This window comes from Tribolium madens, unplaced genomic scaffold, assembly GCF_015345945.1.
Source record: "Tribolium madens isolate multiple individuals breed KSU strain unplaced genomic scaffold, Tmad_KSU_1.1 Scaffold_1;HRSCAF=32;Tcas5.2_LG8, whole genome shotgun sequence".
Taxonomy (NCBI): Eukaryota; Metazoa; Arthropoda; class Insecta; order Coleoptera; family Tenebrionidae; genus Tribolium; species Tribolium madens.
The window spans coordinates 2,593,777-2,617,344 of record NW_025400984.1 but is presented as its reverse complement, the minus strand read 5'-3'; the positions used below and the strand labels follow the sequence as shown (position 1 = coordinate 2,617,344).

The 23,568-nt window shown below is 30.1% G+C and overlaps 2 protein-coding genes across 3 annotated transcripts in view; both read left to right on the top strand.

Moving 5' to 3' along the window:
- LOC123016358 (extracellular serine/threonine protein CG31145) overlaps positions 1 to 13,768 on the top strand; it is a 62,687-nt gene extending 48,919 nt beyond the window's left edge. The window contains exons 7-9 of the mRNA XM_044416708.1: positions 2,056 to 2,249; positions 2,307 to 2,447; positions 13,282 to 13,768. Coding sequence (XP_044272643.1) covers positions 2,056 to 2,249; positions 2,307 to 2,447; positions 13,282 to 13,471 — 525 coding nt within the window. The 3' untranslated portion in view covers positions 13,472 to 13,768. The remainder of the gene's footprint in view (positions 1 to 2,055; positions 2,250 to 2,306; positions 2,448 to 13,281) is intronic.
- Positions 13,769 to 22,308: 8,540 nt separating this feature from the next.
- Positions 22,309 to 23,568, top strand: part of LOC123004205 (trehalase-like) — an 11,685-nt gene continuing 10,425 nt past the window's right edge. The window contains exon 1 of one of the 2 annotated variants that reach the window (XM_044397345.1): positions 22,309 to 22,461. The gene's annotated coding sequence lies outside the window, so the exon portion shown is untranslated. Of the gene's footprint in view, positions 22,462 to 22,939; positions 23,098 to 23,568 lie in introns of those variants that run through there. The other variant, XM_044397346.1, reaches the window with a different exon arrangement.

Below are 23,568 nucleotides of genomic sequence, written 5' to 3'. Positions count from 1 at the left end.
ACAATGTCTAAGATTTTAGAAAAAATTATTTATAATCAAATCATAGAATATGTTAACCACAATAAAATTCTTTCTCCTACGCAGTCTGGCTTTCGAAACTCTTATAGCACCAATTCATCCTTAACACATATTTTAGATAATATTATTAGAAATAGAGATGAAGGCATGTGTACTGCTCTAGTTTTACTCGATTTTTCTAAAGCCTTTGACACGATTAACCACTCACTGCTTTGTGCCAAACTTGTCTTTCTTGGATTTGATTATTTGTCAGTAAACTTTTTTGCTTGTTATTTAAAAGATCGTTTTCAGAAAGTAATTTTTAATAACCATGTATCACATTCAGGACTAGTCTCGTCTGGGGTTCCTCAAGGCTCGGTCCTGGGGCCTCTATTATACTTATTATATACTTTTGATATTTCCAATGGCATCAATTATTGTACTATTCATTCCTTTGCTGACGATACCCAGCTCGAATTCAAATTTAATATTCACACCGTTGCTGCTGCTAATGATTATATAAATCATGATTTTGACTCAATTGCTCGTTATTCAGAAAAACACAATCTAAAACTCAACTCTGATAAATGCTCTATATTATGTTTCAGTTCTAAATACGACCTAACTTTACTAAAATCCACTATCAATATAAGAATMMGTGATGTATCTATTAAACATGTCGATAATACCAAAATTTTAGGAGTAATATTTGACAATGATTTACGCTTCAAAAACCATGTTCATTTAATAGTGAAGAAATGTTACTTTCGTTTGAGGCTTCTTTACCTAAATTACCATATAATAAACTACAAACTACGCAAAAAACTCTCTGAAACTTTAGTTCTATCCGTAGTTCGGTACTGCCTAAATGTTTACTTTCCCTGTCTAGATAGCAATTATAAGAATCGCCTTCAACGCATACAAAATACTTGTTGTAGATTTATATTCAAACTGCGTAAATATGATCACATATCCTCTAAGCTAAATGAGTTGCAATGGTTMAATCTCGATTTGTTATCCAAATATCAGTTACTTGTTAATGTTCACGTTGTTCTTAAAACCACTTCTCCTCCCTACCTTTGTGATAAACTATTATATAGGTGTAATTTRCATAACGTTAACTTACGTCATACTTCTGCTCTGTCTATGCCTCGTTTCCGAACTAGTTTGTTTACGAGATCTTTTACCTTTAATGCTGTCAAATTATATAATTCTGTACCTTCTGCATTTAAATCAAAATCAGTAAGCAGTTTTAAGAAACTTATTAAGGTTTATTTATTACCATCAGCATGATTTTGATTCTTAGTTATTTTTATTTGTTTTCTTGTTGAATTGTATAAAACGTGTTAATTTGTTATTCATTTTATTTTTAATTTCAACGGAATATATTATGTTTGCTTTAGTTTCTTAGTTATTTTCATTTATTTTCTTGTTGAATTGTATAAAACGTGTTAATTTGTTATCATTTTATTTTTAATTTCAACGGAATATATTATGTTTGCTTTAGGAATTAAATTTATTGTAATTGCTTCTGCTAGGGTTAAGTGGAGTAGCATCAGCTAGACTTCGCCATAGCAGAATGCCAATGTGTATTAATTCTATTTAATTAATAAAGGCATTTATTATTATTATTATTATTATTTGATACAATATATCACTTTTTCTATATTGTGTAGAAAAAAAGGTTTTAATTCAAATTTATTCTTGCTAATAAACAAATAAATACCTATGTAAAAATTGGTGTTGGTCTGACTTCTTTAAAATGTACAATCCTGGCTTATTTAAATTAATAAAACTGTCTTTAAATCACCGCAAAATGAAGCTACAATTGTAAACACTTAATCCTTTAATCCTCTTACCCGCTGTTTGCGCAATCCTTTATCGTTTTTTTCCTGAAAACGAACCGAAATTTGCAAAAATCCCTATCTTTTATTAATCTCCCTGTTTATTTCACATTGACACTAATAAATAAGAGTAAAACCTCGCTTAGACGAAATTACATCGTCCTATCTGGAAATGAAATCAGTTCTCATTTTTTTCACCGATATGATCTTTCAGGTATGGAGACATCCTTGGCGGAGATCTTACCATAAACGAAGGAAAGCTCAATGGGAGACTGAAGACAATTATTGTTCGTTAGTTAGAGAGATCCCACCGTACGACCGAGGGAGGCGGCTTTACGACCTAATGGATATGGCCGTATTGGACTTTCTAATGGGTAATATGGATAGACACCATTATGAGACATTTAGGTTAGTTTATTTTTAATTAAAGCTTGTTTGGGGATTAATGGGAGCGGGTTTTGGCAGATTGTTCGGAAATGACACGTTTCCGTTACACTTGGACCACGGAAGGGGCTTTGGGAGGCCCTTTCACGACGAGCTGTCCATTCTAGCGCCGATCTTGCAGTGCTGCATGCTCAGGCAGTCCACACTGCAAACCCTCATGAAGTAAGTGAACCAGCAGTTAGTTAAAATTTGTTTTTTACTACTAGTTGTAAAAAGTAACATTATTTAGTTTGTCGAAAAGTTGTGAAGTTGTTTTTTTCTCCTAGTGGTCAATAATCATTTTCATTATAGACCAAGGGCAATAATGGATTAGAGGTGGGTAAATACCGAGACTGGAGGGTATTCTATAGATACAAATATCGAGTCATCTTTGGATCTGAAAACGTACGTTTCTTTTTAAACTTCAAATAAAATGACAAGTCGAAAGGTAAAATGGTGAAAAGTTTCAAACACGACTTTATTATCTAAATTAAGAGAATTTTCAACAAAGAAAGAACATTGAAGTATATAAAATATAAAATGTTCTCCGTTTTCTTGTAACCACAAAAGCACTCTTTGTCTAACTCCATCTAACACAGTTCGCGGTATATCTGGATTATTATTAATTTTATTCAGTTATTCTTAACCTTAATTCTTGCAAGTTATTAAGAGCTGTGCGATAAATACATTTTTTTTTAATAAAGCCACAAAAAAAAGACGAGTAAGGTCACAGGATCTCGGAGATCAGATATTTTTTGTGTTTCGACTAATAAGTCTATTGTAAAAAAATTCGCGTAAATAGTTATTAACAAACCTCCAAAATTTAAGGTTACGTTTATGAAATTAAAATGCCCGTAACTGAATTTTTTCAAATGGAAGACCCCAATGTTTTTTCACTAAATGAAAGAGAATTTTAATTCTGCATCGGTCTGTGATTTGTATCAACATTCTTTTTTTTATAATGGAAGAAATTCATTACTATTCATGGTAGTTTTCGCATAGTTTTCCAGGAAATATTTTTCAAGTAAAACACGCCAAGTTTTTTTTCACAATTGTGTTATTCTTTTCGAAAATACAAATTATACAGCGTATTTCACGAGTGATAATGAGCCTGAACAAATTTGAACTGCAGCCAGCAATACATTTGCATAGGCTTCATGGATTTTCATTATGAATTTTAAAATTAATAAAACATAGTTATCGCGTGACTGACACCAAACAAATTGACTAGACAGGAAACACAATTTTTAAGGTTATTTGTCTTTCCATCGTTGTAAAACACTTTTTTTCAAGCCTTTTTCTATTCAGGAAATATTTTCTTTACAAAGGTTCAACGGCAGAAGCATTTTTTCCAAATTCGCCATAAATTAGAATCAGATCTGTTTTCTCATCGTTCGAATGCATTTGACTTTTTGCTAAATTAATGTCAGTTGTGACAAAATTATCGAAGCAAAGTTATCGTGGATTCATAAATCTAAATAAAACTAAAATATCCACGTTAACTTTGCAAATGTATTGTGGGTTGTATTTTCAATTGCGTCAGGCTCATTATCACTCGTGAAATACCCTGTATTTATTTAATCTAAATTTGAATAACTTTGATATTCTATTTTTTTCTTTCTATGACAACCTATGTTAAAGTAGCTAAGGCTAATGAATTTCTGACAATATTAAAAAAAGTTACTATAACCTGGAAACTATGAAACATAGGTATAGACCGACGCAGAACTAAGTTCCCCTCCATTTAAGGAAGAAAAAATTGAGGTGTTTCATTTAGAAAAATTGTGTTAAGGCTTGGTTAAACGTATTTCTCTTATGGCGTTTCCAATGTAAAAGAATTGCGGCTATAATTGAGTTATTTGAAAAGATATCAACGTCGTTTAAAAACTCAATGTATCTTAGAAATGATATCTACAAAATGGCCGAAACAAAATTTAAAAAAATATGATACTTATCAAATTACAGCTACTTAAATAAACACCTTTTTGGACTAAAACACTTATAAAGACACCCAGGCTTCAAAATGAAAAAACTCTTCGGCCGTTCGGTAGAGATTTTTATTTGAAACAGCTTGGTGTTTTTAGTTTTTTTCTGTTATTAAAAATAAGCTTGATATCGCGACAATTCTAATTCGTTGGAGCACAAAATTTCTCGAACGATGATTTGTATTTGAAGTTACCTAAACGTAACCTTACATTTTGGCGTTTGGTTAATTATCTTTCCAATTATGAATACACTAAAGGAAAGATATAACCTTTTTCTTTCGTATACACAAATACGGTTTCAACATAATAAATGATGGTAGAGTTACCAATTTTTGAATAGAATGATTCAGATCCAAAGATTTTTGAAAAGGTCTAAATATTTTGAAAACGGTTAAACTTAGATATAAGGAAGGTTAATGAAAACTCTCTCAAAATCACTTGAGTAAGCCAAAAACGCAATGAAAAACATAACTTTCTATTTAAAATAACGAAGTTAAAATCCACTTCCGGTGTAACAGGAAGTGCCGCCACCTTGAAAATATTTTCATTGAGCAGAACCTAACCGATTATAGCTATAAACAAAGCTATAAACGAAATTTTAAATAAATATTATTGTTAGAACTACCAATACTTCTAATGTGGAGTTTAGCCGGAACAGCCTGTATAAAACACGCATCTCAGGAAATAAACAGCTCTTTTCTCTACCTTGTGATATAATATACTATTGGTATCTCATTAAAACGTGACGTGAATTAACAGTGACGCGCCTCAGCCTAGACAGAAATCGTTATTTATATTTAAATCGTCCAAATTCAATTTACTTGTCTTGGTAGTTTCGATTTTGTTAAACACGCTCTCTCTTGTCGAAAAATAGCAAAAAGCGAACAAGAAAGCAATTAAAGTTCAGTTCGACGTGTAAATCTCGTGAGCTTGATTCGGGAACGAACGTTTCAGTTTTTTAATTATAGTCTCATAGAATCGCGTTGATTTTATGTGAAAACGGGAATAACGAAAGCTGGCTTCGAGCTATCTCTTGAGAATCGACCGGCCGCTTAATAGAAAAGCGAGATTCGCGTGTAACGATAGCCATTTACGCTAATTGCGTTCGGAAGAAAGAACGTGAAGGATAAAGGGAACGTCGAAGAGGTACATCAGGACGTTTAGTGGTCGTAAAGCAGGTTACAAGCGAGACAAAGTCCAAAATTGTCGTAATCAAAACTAAAAGTAATTTTTCAATTGCTCCAAGAGCGTTTTTCTGGTTCTTTTGGCCAAATGTGGGGTCCATCGTCTTTGCTGTGTGCTTATTGAAGTTTAAGCAGCTCTTCAATTGTATAATTCAACAGCTAATGGAAAAGAAATGCGGCTATTTCAAGCTCTTGAAAAGAGAGAAGTTTTCTAAGTGTCACTCAAGTAACACTTTAAAAACTTCTGCTACTTTTCTCTTCCTGAAAGACACAATTCTCGGAGTCATAATTACAAATTAATCACTAGACAATTACATAGTCTAACAGACGTTTTGCTACCGGCGATTTTTTACCTGTAAATTTTTTATATAGAATCTGAAATACCCGTCTTTGGTCTGGTTCCTGATTTTTTTGGGAATAAAGTCATTTTATCATTTAACATTTTACGTTATTACTATCACCTCTAAGTGTGCCAATTAAAAAACTAAAAATACAGAGTAAAATATTTATTTTGCAAAGAAGGTATACCAGGTGAACAAAAAGTGCGGAACTAAACGTATTTAGTTAGTTTTGAAAAAACTAATGCATAAATGATAATAGTATGTTATTCAACGAGTGAGAAAGTTGGTCAGTTCCAAGATTATTTACGATACGAGCCGAAGGCGAGTGGAGCAATTCATCTGAGTGGAAATGGCCATTTCTCACGATTTGATACTATACTTTTTCTAATCTTAAATAATGAATAATATTTCATTTTATATTTTCTTTTTATTGTCAACATACACATTAACCGATTTTTTTTCCACAATTTGCAATTTTCTCCTTAATTGAATATTGAAGAACTTTCTCAACTGAAAAGTATAAATGCATTAATATGATTAGAAAAAGTACTAGAAAACTGTGACGTTTAGTCAAGAATAAAATTTTTCGAAAATTGTTTTGTTCTGCAAAATTTTAAATTATTTAAATGACAACATATTATAAAATCTTTTGTATAAAGGCTATGATCTAAGAAGTACGACTGTTTACATTTTATCCAGTTTTTATCGAAAAAACGTTTCATTGGATTTGCCATTTTGAAAAAAATTGCTGAAACAAAACAACATTTAATTTATTTATTTTATTTATTACTATACAGGGTGCCCCCGAACTCGCGTCCCAAAGAAAAATGTAATGTAAGATACCAAAAACCTTGGAAAACACGTAAAAAAAATTCTATCTATAAAAATTTCGAAGTTATGATAGTTTAAATTTTGCACTTTGACTCTATTTATTTCTGTTGGAAAAATAATTTTCCAAGTTTTTTTGCTACAGGCTATTAGAAGAGGAAACAAGGAAGTTGTATCTTAATAAATTACTCTGTTCAATGTTATTGTGGCTTTTATTGGCAAAATTTTTGTACCTTTACTAAATATTTATGAAAAAACATAACAAGATCATCAGTATCATTAAATAGACATAAAAAAATGTCAAATATCAAAAATGAAAGGTCAATTTTTTTTGACAGATAGAATTTTTTCATCTTATTTTACTTGAAATTTTTTTCTGGGGTGCAAGTTCTGACACACCTTCTATGTAATATTATAAAATTTAATAAAATTATTATTTTCTGAAAGCCAATGATTTAATAAAAGGTCTTATGAAAGTTATTTGTTATTTAAAAGCGAAAAATAAATTAGTAAAAAAGATCAATTATCTTGAAATAAATGTAAATTGATACATCTTTGGGTAAAAAATAAAAGTAACAATTATTTAAAACGGTCATATATATTCGCTGATCTTATAAGACAAAATCAATTACATTTGATATTGTTTCTCTAGGAATAGATTGGACTTTTTTAAAGCAACAAAATCACTAAAAATAAACTAAAAAAGTAAAATCAAAAGAAAATGTTGGAATTATTACCTATACTTGATAACTAATATAAAAATTACGCGACGACCCAGTCTTTATGTACTTTTTTGTCAATTTTAACGTTTTTATGACTTGAAAAGTCCACTTTTGATTGAAAAAATTATAATTCTATTGCTCAAAACAAAACTTGTTAGAAGATTAAAAAAATTGGGAACCAACTCGACTCTTACTAAGTAACCCAAAAGCACATGAAAAATATTCAAAATTAGTTCTTACTTTTCCGGTCTGTGTTTTTATTGTCTTTTCCCACCGTTGGGTAATTCAATATTGCTACATTCCCGCCTGAAAAGTTCCAACTTTTCATTAAATCGGAAATGAAACAAGTTTTGGCGTTTAATTACGTTGCAATAATATTAATTAACGGAAAGAAAACAAAAAGAATTGCTCGAATTTGGCATAATGGGTTTTATTATGACGAGGAGCAGTCCTTTGGGGTTATTTTCACGACGCCGTTTTCATTAACTCATGACGGGAATTAATACCGCACAATTAAACCGGCAGTCATAATAATTTCGTTAAATAATAAATAAGTTTGGGACGAGTTTAGGGAGCTCTGGGAGGTCTCTTCTTTCAGGTGGAATAAATGACGACTCTTAAATAATTGTAATGAATGGTTTTGCTTTCGAAATTTTGGGCATCTCCGGCAACAGGAAATTGACTTGGCTTACGAGAGCAGCTTATGCATGTTTCACTCACAATTATTTATTTCAATCCCAAAGTCGTAAATAAATTGCGATACGCCAAAGCCCGAGGCGAAAACTATTATAAATGGTTTACGATAAGCTCCAGCATTGAAAAGAAGCAACTTTTATGCGGTGTCGAAGAGTTTTTTTATTTAAAAAGCTCGGTCACGGCTTGTTTGAGCGGGAAAAATTCGATCGTGTCGGATGGGTAACATCAAAAGGTCAATGCGGTAAAGGAGCTTTCAATCTCTTGCGAGTTAAGGTTCAATTATTTAAGCAAAGGTTTAATCCACCGGAAAATTCCGGATGGAAATCGACGAAGGGTTCCGGTTGGCACTAGGCCACCGAATAAATTATAAAACTTGTTTTCTCATTGAAATTAAAAAAATTGCGATGATGGAGCGCAATTTCAGCAAATAATGTAATTAGGCAAAGTTGGGCAAATTACATCTTCAAACTTTCAGTTTATTACGTGAATCAAAGCCAGCCATTTAATTTTCAATTATCACATTTACTTTGTAAAATTTCGCTTCAACTCGCAACTCAATTATTCCGTAATGTTTTCATCTGGAGACGTCCCCAACCCTTCATAAATCACTTGTTAATAAGCCGATGGTATCGACATAAATCTCGCGATTGAGCATGCCATTGCGCCGTTTGATCAAAGAGGAGTTTTATGCAGAATGTGGGGGCTCGTAAGAAGGCAAGGTGCGTGCAACACGCGATACTGATCTCCATTCATTCGTCTGAATCGTGTAACCGCATCCGAAATGAGCAGCAGTTGTGAGATTACTTTTTACAGGGAGTTTTTCAGAGTTTCAGTCTCAAGTCTAATCGAGCCAAGTCACGAGACGAATTGTTGCGCTCCAGACATCCAATAAATAAAAAATACAAAACGCAAACAAGATGTTAACAGCGGGCTAATTCGGAAATTTATTATGCAACAGGTTTTCAGCCAGACTACTTTTGGAAAATCTTGTTAGAATTTCCACAATAACAATTAATTTCCTCTATTGCTTTGTGGGCCTGAGGCGTTTTCTCAATTTAATAAGAAAAACCCCACCGCGTCGCTATATCTCCCATTTTATGAAAAACAAGTTAAAATATTCCAAGTACTCAAGCTGTTTGTAGCATTTAAATTAAACCACCATCTCCCCCACTGTTCATTATTTGTCCGCCGTCTGCGCTAATTTAATTTCAAGAAATCCACATTAATTGTCATTTAATTGCACAATAAACAGCGAAACCGAAATTTTCCCCCTTGTAGAGGAAAAGGACTCTTCAATGTGTCTGCGGCGCGGGCAGGTCGACTGTCTCGTCGCCCTATGCATTACTCAACAGCACAGATTGGCTACTGTAATATGCACAGACCATCAATATTAATATTTTATCTCAGGTAAGATCCTCTTTAAGCCGCTGTTGTTGTTTCCACGTTCCTCTTCCTCCCTGGGGGGCGCCAGATATTACTTCCTCGATACGAAACCGACGTTCTTAAGGCAAATATATTGTTTGAGTGCTTAATTGGGACTTATTATAAAGGATTTCTTTTTAGTCATGGCCGCTGACTTTTCATATTTTCAATAGGTACATAAACAAAAAATTGCTATAACTTGCTAGAATTGAGAACAACAACGCGAAAAATTTCGCGATTTCTTCTTCCCTATGTTTACTGAATTTATTGTGTTTAATATTTAGAAAATTTAAAGACAATACAATTTTTTGTATAATACAAAAGAAAAAAATCTTTAAGTTGCATATGCAATAAAAAGTGGCAAGAAAATAGTACTTACATGTTGAAAGTTTCAAAATGTTTCAAGTTGTTGAGTTTTGAAAAATAATACACTACTATTAAATTTGAAAAAAAATGGAAACAATTAAAAAATGACTTTTTTTTAAATTTGCATGAATGTTCGTAAATCGAGTGCTGAATACAGCTTGGGGGTATCAACTTTTTATTACTGCAAATAATTTGAGATGAGTAAAATTAGGGTATGCAAAAGCTAATTAAATGGTTTCAAAAATTAATCAGTATTAGTTTTTGATTTCCTACATTTTCGAAAATATCAAATTTTTTCGAATATTTCTATCTTTTTCATTAAAAGTCAACTATCTCAGCGACAAATCGATGTAAAAAGAACGAAGAAAAAGCAAAATTTGAATGAACAAGCTATCCGGCTCATGTATTGATTTAATTAATTAAAATTTCCCCAACTCCGTGGACTAAAAAAAAAGAATAAAAAAATACAATTCTTTTCTCGCTCTATTTCTTAGGATTACGTAATAACCGGGGCTCAGATTTTGCCAAAAGAAATCTAGGTACGATCATTTTTCATTGAGGTACAATATTTCAAAAATCATCAAAAAATTTAAGAACTTTTTTGTTTTCTAAATTTTTTGGAATAGTAGTTTGTGTAAAATGTTTCGTCGTTTTGAAGTTTTTGAAATAATAAGAAATCTTTTTTCAAGGAGTTTTTCACTAAAGAGCTTAATTTTGAATTAATTTGAAAAATGGAAAAACAAAATAGAATAACATAAACGATGAGTTGGAACCATTTTCCCGAAGGGGAAAATAGAAAAATGGAAAATTTAAAAGTGTCCCTAAAGAATGCAACGTAACTAAAAAAATTTGAATAAATGCGAAATTCCAAATATTATTAAGAGTTATTACTATATTTTTTTACCTTAAGAGTAAATACATTATTTTCATTTTTCAATGGGTGCATAAACAAAAAATTGGTATAACTTGCAGGACTTGAACAACAACGCGAAAAAACGATTTCTTCTTCCCTATGTTTGCTGAATTTATTGTGTTTAATGTTTAGAAAATTTACAAACAATACAATTTTTTGTATAATAATACAAAAGAAAAAAATCTTTAAGTTACATATGCAATAAAAAATGTCAAGAAAATAGTACTTACATGTTGAACGTTTCAAAATGTTTCAAGTTGACGAGTTTTGAAAAATAATACACTACTGTTAAATTTAAAAAAAAATGGAAACAATTAAAAAATGACTTTTTTGAAAATTTGCATGAATGTTCGTAAATCGAGTGCTGAATACAGCTTGGAGGTATCAACTTTTTATTACTGCAATTAATTTGAGATGAGTAAAATTAGGGTATGCAAATGCTAAATAAATGGTTTCAAAAATTAATAAGTATTAGTTTTTGATTTTTTACATTTTCAAAAATATCAAATTTTTTCGAATATTTCCATCTTTTTTATTAAAAGTCAACTATCTCAGCGACAAATCGATGTAAAAAGAACATAGAAAAAACAATTTAAGCTGAATGAACAAGCTATCCGGCTCATGTATTGATTTAATTAATTAAAATTTCCCCAACTCCGTGGACTAAAAAAAAAAAATAAAAAAATACAATTCTTTTCTTGCCCTATTTCTTAGGATTACGTAATAACCGGAGCTCAGGTTTTGCCAAAAATTGTATTTTTTTTTTAATAAAATCTAAACCATTTTTCATTGAGGTATACTTAATATTTAAAAATTATCAAAAAATTTAAGAAATTTTTTTGTTTTTTAAATTTTTTGGAATAGTGGTTTATGTAAAATGTTTTTTCAAAAAGTTTTTCTCTAAAGAGCTTAATTTTGAATTAATTTGAATAAACGATGAGTTTGAACCATTTTTACGAAGGGGAAAATAGAAAAATGGAAAATTTACATCTTTGACATTAAAAGTGTCCTTAAAGAATACAACATTATTAAAAAAAAAATTGAATAAATACGAAATTACAAATATTATTAAGAGTTATTACTATTATTTTTTACCTTAAGCAAGACTACCTACATTATTTTCATTTTTCAATGGGTGCAATAACAAAAAATTGGTATAACTTGCAGGACTTGAGAACAATTAACGATTTTTTCTTTCCTATGTTTGCTAAATTTATTGCAAAATGCTTCAAGCTGTTAGTTTTGAAAAGCAATACACCACTGTTAAATTTGTAAAAAACAATCGGAAACAATTAAAAAAATTGACTTGTTTTGAAAATTTGCATGAATGTAAATAGAGTGGTGAATAACAGCTTGGAAGTATCAACTTTTAACATGCAATTATTTTGACGGTATGCAAAAGCTAAATAAAATACTCTCAAAAATTGGTTTTCTATTTTTTACAAATTTCCAAAAATATAAAAAAATCTGAATAATCGAATATTTTTTTTAAATTTAACCAGCACAATTGTAAGAAAAATGTTTTTTTTCCATTTTGATGAAGACAACATTGTGTGTTCAGAAACAATTAATTCCTTTAATTCTTTTGTAAAAAAAAATTCTTTTGATCAATCACTTCGAGAAAACAGTTTGATGGATCGATTTAAAAATTATTAGCTTTTGGGCAAACATACCTACATTAGACTGTAAAAAAACCTAAACACACATTAGTCTCCTCATCAATATTTGTAAATACGCCATAAATTTACTACAACAACAAAAAAATACTTTTTCTTTTCTTTAAATGAGTGTTGCAAATGAATTTTTTTTAATCGTAAAAACCTCGTAGAAAATTTATTCCAGATTTTGAAACTAGCTTTACATTGTGTGCGGTCATTGGTTGCGGAAATAACGATGATCAAAGATAAATTAAAAATCAAGGTGTTCAACCCATGCATTGATTTAATTAATAAAAATTTCCCCAAGTCCGTGGACCAAAAAAAAATATTTTTTTCTCGCGCTATTTCTTAGGATAAAAGATCTCAAGACTAGAAACTTGAAGCTTCAAAACTGATTTTTTAAAATCTAAATACGATCATCATTGAAGTACAATATTTTAAAAATTTCCAAAAAAGTAAGAAATCCTTTAATTCCCTAAATTTTTTGGAATAGTATATAAAAAGTTTATGCAGAAGGTTTTGTTGTTTTGAAGTATTTTTTCAAGGCGTTTTTCACTGAAAAAATTTTGAATTAATTGAAAAATAGAATAACATAAATGATAAATTCGATTCATTTTCTCGAAGGAAAAAAAAAAGATATCTTTGACATTAAAAGTGATTTTAAAGAATGCAACGTTACTAAAAAAAGATTAAAATAACACAACTATTATTAAGACTTATTACTTTTTTATCTTAAGCAAGAGTATATTATTTTTAGTGAGTGCATGAAAAATAAATCAGCAATTATTTCGTCTAAGCCGTTGCCAGTTTAGCGATGGTTCGGCACAATAATAATAAAATATTTGGTGGATGCGCCGGGTTAAAAATCAATAATTGCTTTATCAAAAATGTTATTTTTTTAGGTTCCACAACGGGCCGAAGCTCAGCGAAGCCATGCGAGAGAGTTTAGCTAAAGACCCGGTGGCACCAGTGCTATGGGAGCCCCATTTGGAGGCACTTGACCGCCGCGTCGAGATCATCCTTCGGGGAATCAGAGACTGTCTCCAGAAAGGGGAGGATTTGGGCTCGGAAACGGGGGATGAAGACACGTAGTAACGACTTGTACAATAATAATGTATAAATCTTTGTAAAGCTGTGACAGAGCGAGTCTTTTTATCGAGATTACATGTAAATATTTTATTCGTTACCAAATATGTTTTAGTCACTTTTTAAACCAAATATAGTTACGTTTTTATTTTTATTAATCGTTTGTACATAATTGTTGTAAATTAATTTGTATAAATATTTTGATAAGGGTGTCGAATATTGTACGATTTTTTCTTGAGCTGGAAAATATACCAAAGTTGACTGTATTTGCAATGTGATGAATAAAGTTACGTAAGACCTTAATCGGCTCTCATTTACACCCAATCATGTGTGCAGAAAAACGAATTTGCAAAATTTTGGCAAAAACAAGCCGAAAGTCCACCTAATTAGGGCAAAAATAGTGCCTAGCCTTTTTCTAGCTAATAAATTGTTTTGTCCATTTAGTTTGTTTTTGAATCAGAGATTCATTTTTTTATTGCAAGATTTTGTCAAAACACGTCTAAAAACCAAATCGTTTCTTTTCACACTATTTGGCCCGTTTTTGAATCAAATATCGTCAAAAATAAGCTGAAAACCGCAAACTTGATTAAAAATTTCAATTGAACAAAATTTTCAATTTTTTTGTCATTATGTATGATTAATGAAAACAGACTGAAAAATCACCAAATTGAATAAAAAATTACATTATTTGTAGCGTTTATTGCGTTTTTCAGCCAGTAAACGAAGTATTTTTCAAAATTTCGTTAAGAACAGGCTGAAAATTTACTAAATGATGTGACAAGTGGTGTTCTTTTTCTTTTTTTTTTAATGTTGAAATTCGTTAGATGAAAACAGTTTGTTTTAATTTTGTTAAAACTGATTGATGAATTACCAAATTAGATAAAAATTGGTATTATTTTAGCTTGTTTGGTTTGCTTTAGTTCGTGTTTTTGAATCAGAGTGATTTAATTTCTAAGATCTTGTGAAAACACGCATAAAAATACATTTGTTTGTTTTTCACCGTATTTAGTTCATCATTGAGGAAATAACGTTAACAATAAGCCACAAAACTTTCTCGAAAATAGTATTATTTCATCTTTATTGAAGCAAAAAGTGTTTTTGACGCAGTTTTCTGTGAGATTACACTAAAACACACCGTGAAATGTCCAAAGGAAATTTTAATAGCTTTTTAGCGTGTTTTTTAGCCAAAACGGAAGTATTTTGTAACATTGTGTTAAAAACAAGCCGAAAAGTCACTAAATTAGGCTTAAAATGGTATTTAAAATTAAAAAATTAATAAATCAAACGATAAAACGACGAGCTGATATCAAAAAAATATTAAAATTATCAAACACGACTTTCCCAACGAAAACTAGTAACTCAAAAATTACAGTTTTGGGAAAAATTGCATTGAACTTTTAATTGTTAATAAAAAATCAAGGAACTGTTTAATATTATTGAAAATTGCTAAGGGTCTAAATTTTAGTAATAATATTGTTTATTCAAAGAAATTTTTTCTCATTGTTTTTGTATTTTGGGCCGATTGGACCCTACATAAGCCATTGTACTCAAAAACCAATTTTTATGAGTTATTATAGTTTTCGTTGAAAGAGTCGAACATTATTAACATAGGGTAGCAAACATAAAAGATTTTTTCCATTATTGATGTTTTCAAGATAAAAACAATTTCTTTTAATTTCACTAAAATTGGCTACTAAATTAGATGAAAATTGATATTATTGTAGCTCGTTTCATTTGATTTAGTTTGTTTTTAAATCGGAGGTTCACTTTTTTCAAGATCTTGCATTCTATTTAGCTCATTTTTGAGTAAAATATCGTTTAAAATAGGCCAAAAAACCACAAAGCTTATTTAATAGTTATTTTTATTACAAGTACTAAGGAAACAGTTGTGCCGTACAAATCGTTGCACTTGAGTCCGCAAAAACTTTGTAGATGCGTGTTACAACACGTTTTGGTTAAAGCTTTCTAAAACACATTCAAATCTCTTAAAATGTATGCTTTATTTCTCGGAAAATATAAAAATAAAAAATAGTACCTAAAATAATTATTTTAATTAAACTGAAAATTTAACTCAAAAACCTGCTTTAAAAAAGCTTGAGTGAATAAGGTGAACTAATATCACTTTTTGTAAACGTTCCCCAAAATAACTATTTGAAGTACTTCACTTTAGTCACTTTAAGGTCTTAAATCAGTTCGTACTTTTGGGAGCGTACTCGTATACAAAAATGTTATTATATCACCTTATTCAATCAAGCTTTTTTAAGCACAATTTTTCAACTAAATTTTCAGTTTTTTGAGAGGTACGGGTACATCGACTTACATGAAATGTGTTTCTTTAGCAGCGTTTATTGCCAACACACCGAAAAGTCAAAAAATTTTGCCAAAAATGGGATTGTTTTTACATTTTTTCAGTAAAAACTAGTGGTAGTGATAAAGTGATTACCAAATTGTATCGAAACTGACATTATTTTAGCTTATTTCGCTCGATTTAGTTCGTTTCTGAAACCAGAGACTGACTTTGCAACGTGATGAATAAAGTTACGTAAGACCTTATCAGCTCTCATTTTACCCAATTAGGTGTGTTGAAAAACGGATTTGATTTGATTATTGCGAGATAATTAAACGTCACATTTGTCCAAATCGATCACTAGCCAAGAATGGGGGAGGCTAATGAGGCGATCACCGAACATAAATAAACTTGCCGCTCAATCAACGAGTTTTGCAAGCTCAAATCACCAAAATCACATTTTGGAAGAAATTTTAGACGTTTTAAACTCAAATATAACGGAATTAGTGTCTTTGTGTGTCTTGTTCCAGTTTTATTTTGTCATGTCCTGCGGGATCCGGTGTCAATGGCTTTAATTAAGTCCCCGAACGTTTTAAAATAATCCTTTAATTAAACCGTGAACAAGAGAGTTAATAAACGTTTGTTTTCTGTTTTGATAGAGAGCACCTAGTTTGTTGTTTTGGGTTCGCGAAAGGATCCCACAACCGGTAATAACTCACGTAAATTTATCTGTTTATTGGGGAGTGTTTTGTGGTCGTTGCGATGGCCCAAGTTTCGCCCATTATCGGTAGTAATAATTTTTGTGACGGTGATTTAGTTAATTTTTTGTTGGCTTTGCGCCCACGTCGAACTCGGGTCATAATTAAAATATTAACATCGGCCTAAACTTGAATAAATACCTCGCAACTGGTAAAATCAACAAAACCCTCATATGCAAACATTTAAAATTAGATAAGTTTGCGTTTCTCGCCTGGGTATCGATTGGTAGGAATTAATTTATTGGACAAAATAATGGAAGTTGAGTTTTTTGATCGAAAAATTGGAATGCATCTCGGATGGTGTGAGAGCTAATAACGGAAGCGAAAAATCTAATTTCGACTTTTGCATGTTTTTCAGCTAATAAAATATTCTCGTCAACACAGGCATAACTGAGGACTACTTTTTAACTCGGAAACTAGATCCAACTCGAGGATATTCTTAATCAAATCTAAGGGCGGTGTCTGACTGCAAATTGAAATTCGGACTGCTGCAAGAATAGAAAATGGGATTTATGCTTTATTTTTAATACAGAATTGTGACAAGACTTTTCAACATTATCTTTAATCAAACGTTTTGAATATTTATGTCAACAAGGAATAATTTTATTCAAGCTATAAAATGGGAGAAATTACGACACGAGTTTAATGCTTTATCAGACGGTAAATTTTTACGGGCAAGTAAAATAATTCGGCAAATTCTGTAAAAAACAGCAATTTAAAAATTATTTATGACAAGCTTATACAACCAACTATTTCGCCTTATAATTAGTATAACTTGAACTTATTATTCAACAGCAGAGTTAAATAATAAATAATATCTGGTGATTTTTTAAAACTGTTATAACTGCGGTACATAACAACAAAAATTAATACATTTTGAAACAATTAAAAAAAATAGAGTATTGGCACTATGACACTATTTGTTGCATTTCCGATTGCACTTTTTTAGACGGAAATTGAGTTATTATTTCGTCAAATTTTATTAAAAATAATTCGAAAAATTACGAAATATTAGAATTTTTTTCGAAAAACCCTGATTATTTTTGCAAAATCATATTAAAATCAAGCTTATTATTTTACCAAATTACGAAAAACTGTGTTATTTTACTTATTTTTGTAGATTTAAGTATGTTCTTAAGATAACAAACAATTTTTTGAACAGTTTTGTAAATTATCAAATTAAAAGATGATATTAGTTTAGCTTATTTTGATCAATTTAGTTTTTAGCCTTTTATGAGATTACACTGTCAGCAGTCAGAACCAGAACCAATTTAAATCAAAAATTAATTATTTGTGCCCTTTTCGGAGCGTTTTAGTACGTTTTTCAGCCAGAAACGCAATTATTTGATAAATTTTTATTAAAAAACAAGGCGAAAAGTGAGCGAATTAGTCCAAAAATGAGGTTATTTTGCCTTTTTCAAGTGTAATACTAGAAAAAACATTTTTTTCATTAAAACTGGATGAGAAGTTATCAAATTAGATATTGAAATGGAATAGAAATTGATAATATTTTATTGTTTCGCTCAATTTAGTTTGTTTCTGAAACAGAAGCTTATTTATTTTGCAAAATTTTATTAGCACGAATAAAAATTGTTAGTCTTATTCAATATGTTTTTGAGCAAAATTTGGTCAAAAATGGACCGAAAAAACATTATTATTGTTTTGGTAATTTTTGTTATTTTTAGCAAAATCTTGGAAAAACAAATCACGAAATCACTAAATTATATTAAAAAATTAAGTCATTTCTGCCTTTTTCAAGCGTTTTAACGGAACGGAATTATTTCGCAAAATTTTGTTAAAAACAGACTGAAAAATTACAGAATTACCAGGCCCTAAATGGTGTTTTTTGTCTTTTTTTTTTCGTTTTTTGCTTGATATTTGTGTCAGATCCGAAAACTTTTGACAGCATTGGAAATCATAATCTGGTAAAAATAGGTGTACATCTGGCAACTTTCAGCTCGGATTTGGTAAATTTTATTTTTTGATAGAACAAAAAAACATTAAAAAAAACTTACTTAAATAAAATAATTATTAGTTTATTAATGGGGACAATTAGACTAACTATATAACTATAATACTAAATAACTATAAAGTAAAGGGAAAATAAGTTGTTTTGGATCTCTTTTTTACAACTTTTTTAGTAATACATTAGCAAAAACCATTACTTGCACTTTGAAAAACTTTAATATTAAAAATTTATATTAAAGAACTGTATTTCCTTAGAAAAAAAGTTAAACAATTTTTTTGTAATTTTGTGAGGAACTAAATATTGTTTTAAAAACCACCCGAAGGATGATACTCGTGGGATCTTAAATTATTATTTTCTTAGTCTAAATATAAAATTGGACAAAGAAAATCCCCTTTTTTATATAATAAATAATCTGCATCATCGAGACTTCCGTTGGAATGAAATAATTTCCCGCGATAATATTGTTTACAACTGGTTGTAGAAGGAATAATAGTCGTCTAACTTCTCGCAAGCATGTTTTTGTCCCGATTAGGTTACAATTCAGCCCAGGATCAGATTAAACAAGCTGAGAAGTAAAAGCCACGTAATACTGGCAATTATGTGTGTTGGAAGCAACTCGTTATATAATATCACGACATACTTACCTACACAAGAACTTCATTTGACTAGAAATAACGCTCTATATCTCTGGTGTTCCGGCAGATGACCTGTGAACTAGGAGACATTTAACTTCTTTATCTGTACCGCACCAGATTCCTCGGCTTTTTGCTACTTAATAACATAAATTATAAAGGGTGATTTAAGTTGGTAACGTACATTGTTACACTAACTAAATGAGTTATTAGTACAAGCTTACCGCAATGTTAATGACTTTTCGCAGGTAAGGATTACCGCAGAGGGAGAGTCAGAGTCTAATTATGCTAAAACATTTTTTGAGATTATCTCGGAAGCCGGGAGCATAAACATTTTTTTGCAAATTAGAAATCTCAATTTCATCAAGAAGATGCTTTTTTGATTTTTAGATAGAACAAAACCAAGTAAGAATGATGAGATGCAGCTTGAAAGAAACCGCTTCGAGCAATACTCGAGAAGAGGAGAGCCAATCTGAATGGCAATTCTTTAAACGACGGGAATCCTCCCGAGTCCTGTAAGATTATTGCCTCTCTTATGAAGCAATTTTTTCCTATTGTAGTCTGCGTGGGATTAGGAAGAGAGTTTTATTTGTTTAGATACGAGTTTGTAACTCGATTTTATGGATACATTCATTTTTTTGTGAATTGCGAACAGATTTATCACGAAATCGGAAAAACTATTGTTTTTCACGTAGGAAAATTTGATCGAGATTATCAGAGGGATTTAGAAATGTGGTTTATGAGGGACAATGCCATGATTTAGGATTTAGTTTTGAATAAAATTACACGAGGGTCGACTATTTTTTCCCTGAAAACTAATATTCTCTTTCACTTCCTATAATTTAGAGGAATGTTTGCAAATAAAAGGTTTTTTAAATTCAAACTTGTCCAAAATTGTTTCATCACTGTATGAAAATATAAAGGTATACTTATAGAAAATAAAAATGAACAAACGGCAAATAACACATATTATTAACATTTTAAGATATAGATTTAAAAATTGTACAGATTGATTCAACTAAGATTGCAAAGTGTATATAAATTGTCAAAACTACAGTATTGGAGTATTGGAGTCTTATTCTCACTCGAAGATAATCACATTGTTGTGATAAAAATAAAAATTTAATTCAACACTAAGAGGACAGTAGGTATTGTAAAACTTGGACTTAAAAATTAATAGACTTTTCGTAAGATATTTAACAAGAGGATAATTTTTTTTATCTTTTATTTTACTGCAAAGGAAAAACATTTTTTGCTTCACCTGAAACGAGCAAATCTGTACTTAAAACTTCATTATTCTGATTCAGTGAAAAGAAAAGTTGATTTTTCCCTTGATTTTCGACTTACTATAATTTTTCATTGCTTTTTAAGTCTTATCACATTGGCGGTTTTATTTATTTGACAACTACAGGGTTCGCCAGAACTCGCGCCCCAGAGAAAATTTTCAAGTAAGGTAAGGTACCAGGAACATGAAAAAATGTTTAAAAAATTCTATCTGTCAAAAAATTATGACATTTATCTTTTGACATTTGACATTTTTTTTATATCTATTTAAGGATACTGATGATCTTGTATATGTTTTTTTACAATTATTTAGTAAAGGGACAAAAATTTTGCCAATAAAAGCCACAAATAACATTGAACAGAGTTACAATTTAGGATATAGCTTCCTTGTTTCCTCTTTTAATAGCCTATAGCAAAAAAACTTGGAAAATTATTTTTCCAACGGAAATAAATAGAGTCAAATTGCAAACTTTAAACCCTCATAACTTCGAAATTTTTATAGATAAAATTTTTTTAACATTTTTTCCATGTTCCTGGTATCTTACCTTATTTTTCTCTGGGGCGCGAGTTCTGGCGCACCTGTGTATGTCACTTTGACAATTAATTTATTAATTGAATAATGATAGTTCTTGTTAAAAATGACTTTGTTTCTTATCTTAAAGCTGTTTCTTTGAGTTGGCATTTATTAAAATTGTTTTTCATAAACATTTTTGTTATTTAACTTGCGTAAACTCATTTGTCAAAAGTGACATCATTGTCAAAAAAAGATAAAACCGCCAATGTGATGGGATTTAAAAAGCAGAGAAAAATTATTAATTAAGTCAAAAATTCTTCTTGTAAACTCAATTCGGGCATACTCTTTGTTAAACGAGTAATTTTGTATAATTTGTAATAATTTTTTTACAAATAACTAGATGAAAAAATATCTTTTTCTAAATAAAATAATAGTTTTTTGATAAACAAAAAAGTAAATGTAAACAAAAAAATTGAATTTTTCTTCTCAAGTGCTGTTTATTTGACAAAAGACAAAGTTTTCAAGTTTTTTTTGTGTTTCACATATAATTTTTTCCAACAGTAAAGAAAACTTCAGACTACAGGTTTCCCTGGAAAAAAATTAACTCCTGATTTTCAGAGACCGAAAAGAAGAGAATTTCTCCGTTGTTATTTGGTGTTATACTTTAAGGGAGCCAAAGGTAACTTTCTGTTTGTTGTTAGAAAAAAGTAATTTGTTTTTTTGCAATTTTTAAAGTACAAAAACAAAATAATTACAACTTAAATCGATATGAGCATTTTTAACTAAAAACTCACATTAACTCAAACTCAATCACATAACGTACAAAAACCGCAAAGTAAAGTAACAAACGTTGAAAATATTTACAAAATTTACAAAAATGGATAAGTATTGTGTTTCACATAGACACAATTACCCAGAAAAGTACTTTGCACATTAAATATCTGAGAAAAGCTATTGTGTTTCTAATATTTCAATTAGAAATAGAATAGAATAGAATAATTAATTTTATTGTCAACAAACGTGACATTTTTATGCTTTTATTTCCTATGAGTATCAAGGAAATGACAATAAATTATAATTTTGAGAAACACGTTGGAAATACTCTTATCTTGAGCTACGTAAAAAGTTATGATGTATTTACGAAAACGCAAAAATTGCCATTTTTCTTCCAAAAACTTTTGGTGATGCGCACTTTATCTCCCAGCAAACATGAATCAACTTTATAAATACAATTAATAACTTGAATTCATTGCCAGCGCATTTTTTACATGTTTTACGATTTATATCAACCATAAACGTTAATGATAATCACGATATAACTACACGTGTTGTTAATTTTTTATCATTATTTTACATTGTTTACAAATCGAAATAACGGGCTATCCCAACCTGTCTTCAAAAACCCCACCAAAAGTGAGCAAATAACAATTATTATCGCAAGTTTTATTTTTTATCCGCGAAGATGAGCAAATCGAAGAAGACGTATAAAAGATGCAGAGAGGTAGAGTTTGATTCAGTGGCGATTTTCTGATGTGACATCAAACCAAAGCAGGTAATCAATTTTTTACCAATTACTCCAAAATCAAAAACGATATTTTTAACGATAATTTATTTATTATTTTTTTATGCTTGCATATTAATACTAAATATGTTATTAAATTAATTTATATATATAATAAACATAAAGTTCTCATGAATAATACAAAACTGTGATTATTATATAACAATGACATAACAGGTCTGTTAATTGCGGTTCGGTGTAAAAATCGTTGGCGTATTATTTCTTATATTAAAAAAAATCTCAGTCGGAATGTTGCCACATTAACAATCAAATAATTCCAAAAAACTTGGCCTAAATGATAGCATTTTTTTTCAAAGCTACTCAAACTATCCCAAATCTGACATAAACCCCAAAAAATAAAGATGTGCTCATCTGGAGATTTCTCCAAAAAGAAACAAATTGTACAGTCGCAAACACAAGAACTGGTCAGTAGTGTCAGTTGCAATTTCCGCAAATCAGCACACTGTTGAATTGCATAAAAGAAATTTCGACAAAAAAGTGTTGTTGTTGCAGCAATTACTGTAATGAGTAAAGTGGAAATAAAAAGAATTGAAAATTAAAAGAATCTCATTGTCAGTTTGGTTCGTGTTTGGGTGGATGCTCGAATATCAACAATAGCTTTTCAATGTGAGTCGGGTAATTAATTTCATTTAATTCTACTTCCGTGTTTGTAAATGATGATAAGTTCCTTGAATATTTTTCTAGACTTGAAGAGAAAAATTCCAAACGAAAGCAACGCGATTGAAAGTGTACCGTATTTAAATTCGACCGATAAAATTGAATTTATTATGCTAAATCGGTGATATTAACGTAATTGTTTGTGTTTAAATAATTAAACGCTTGTTGGGTGTACAACCTCGATTTTTCAGATACACACTTATCAATAATTGATTGGAAATTGTGTTACAGTGTTTGAGGATAATTACAAAATTATTGTAATTTGTTACTAATTTCTCTATTGTTATTTTTACCTCCAACAGTGTTTTTGTTTATGATTAAAGATCGTCTAGTCTATACTACTTTTTTACAGTTCAGCACGTGTAAGAATAAATCATTTTATAAATAATTATGATCTATACATTTTATGTTTTTTTTTGT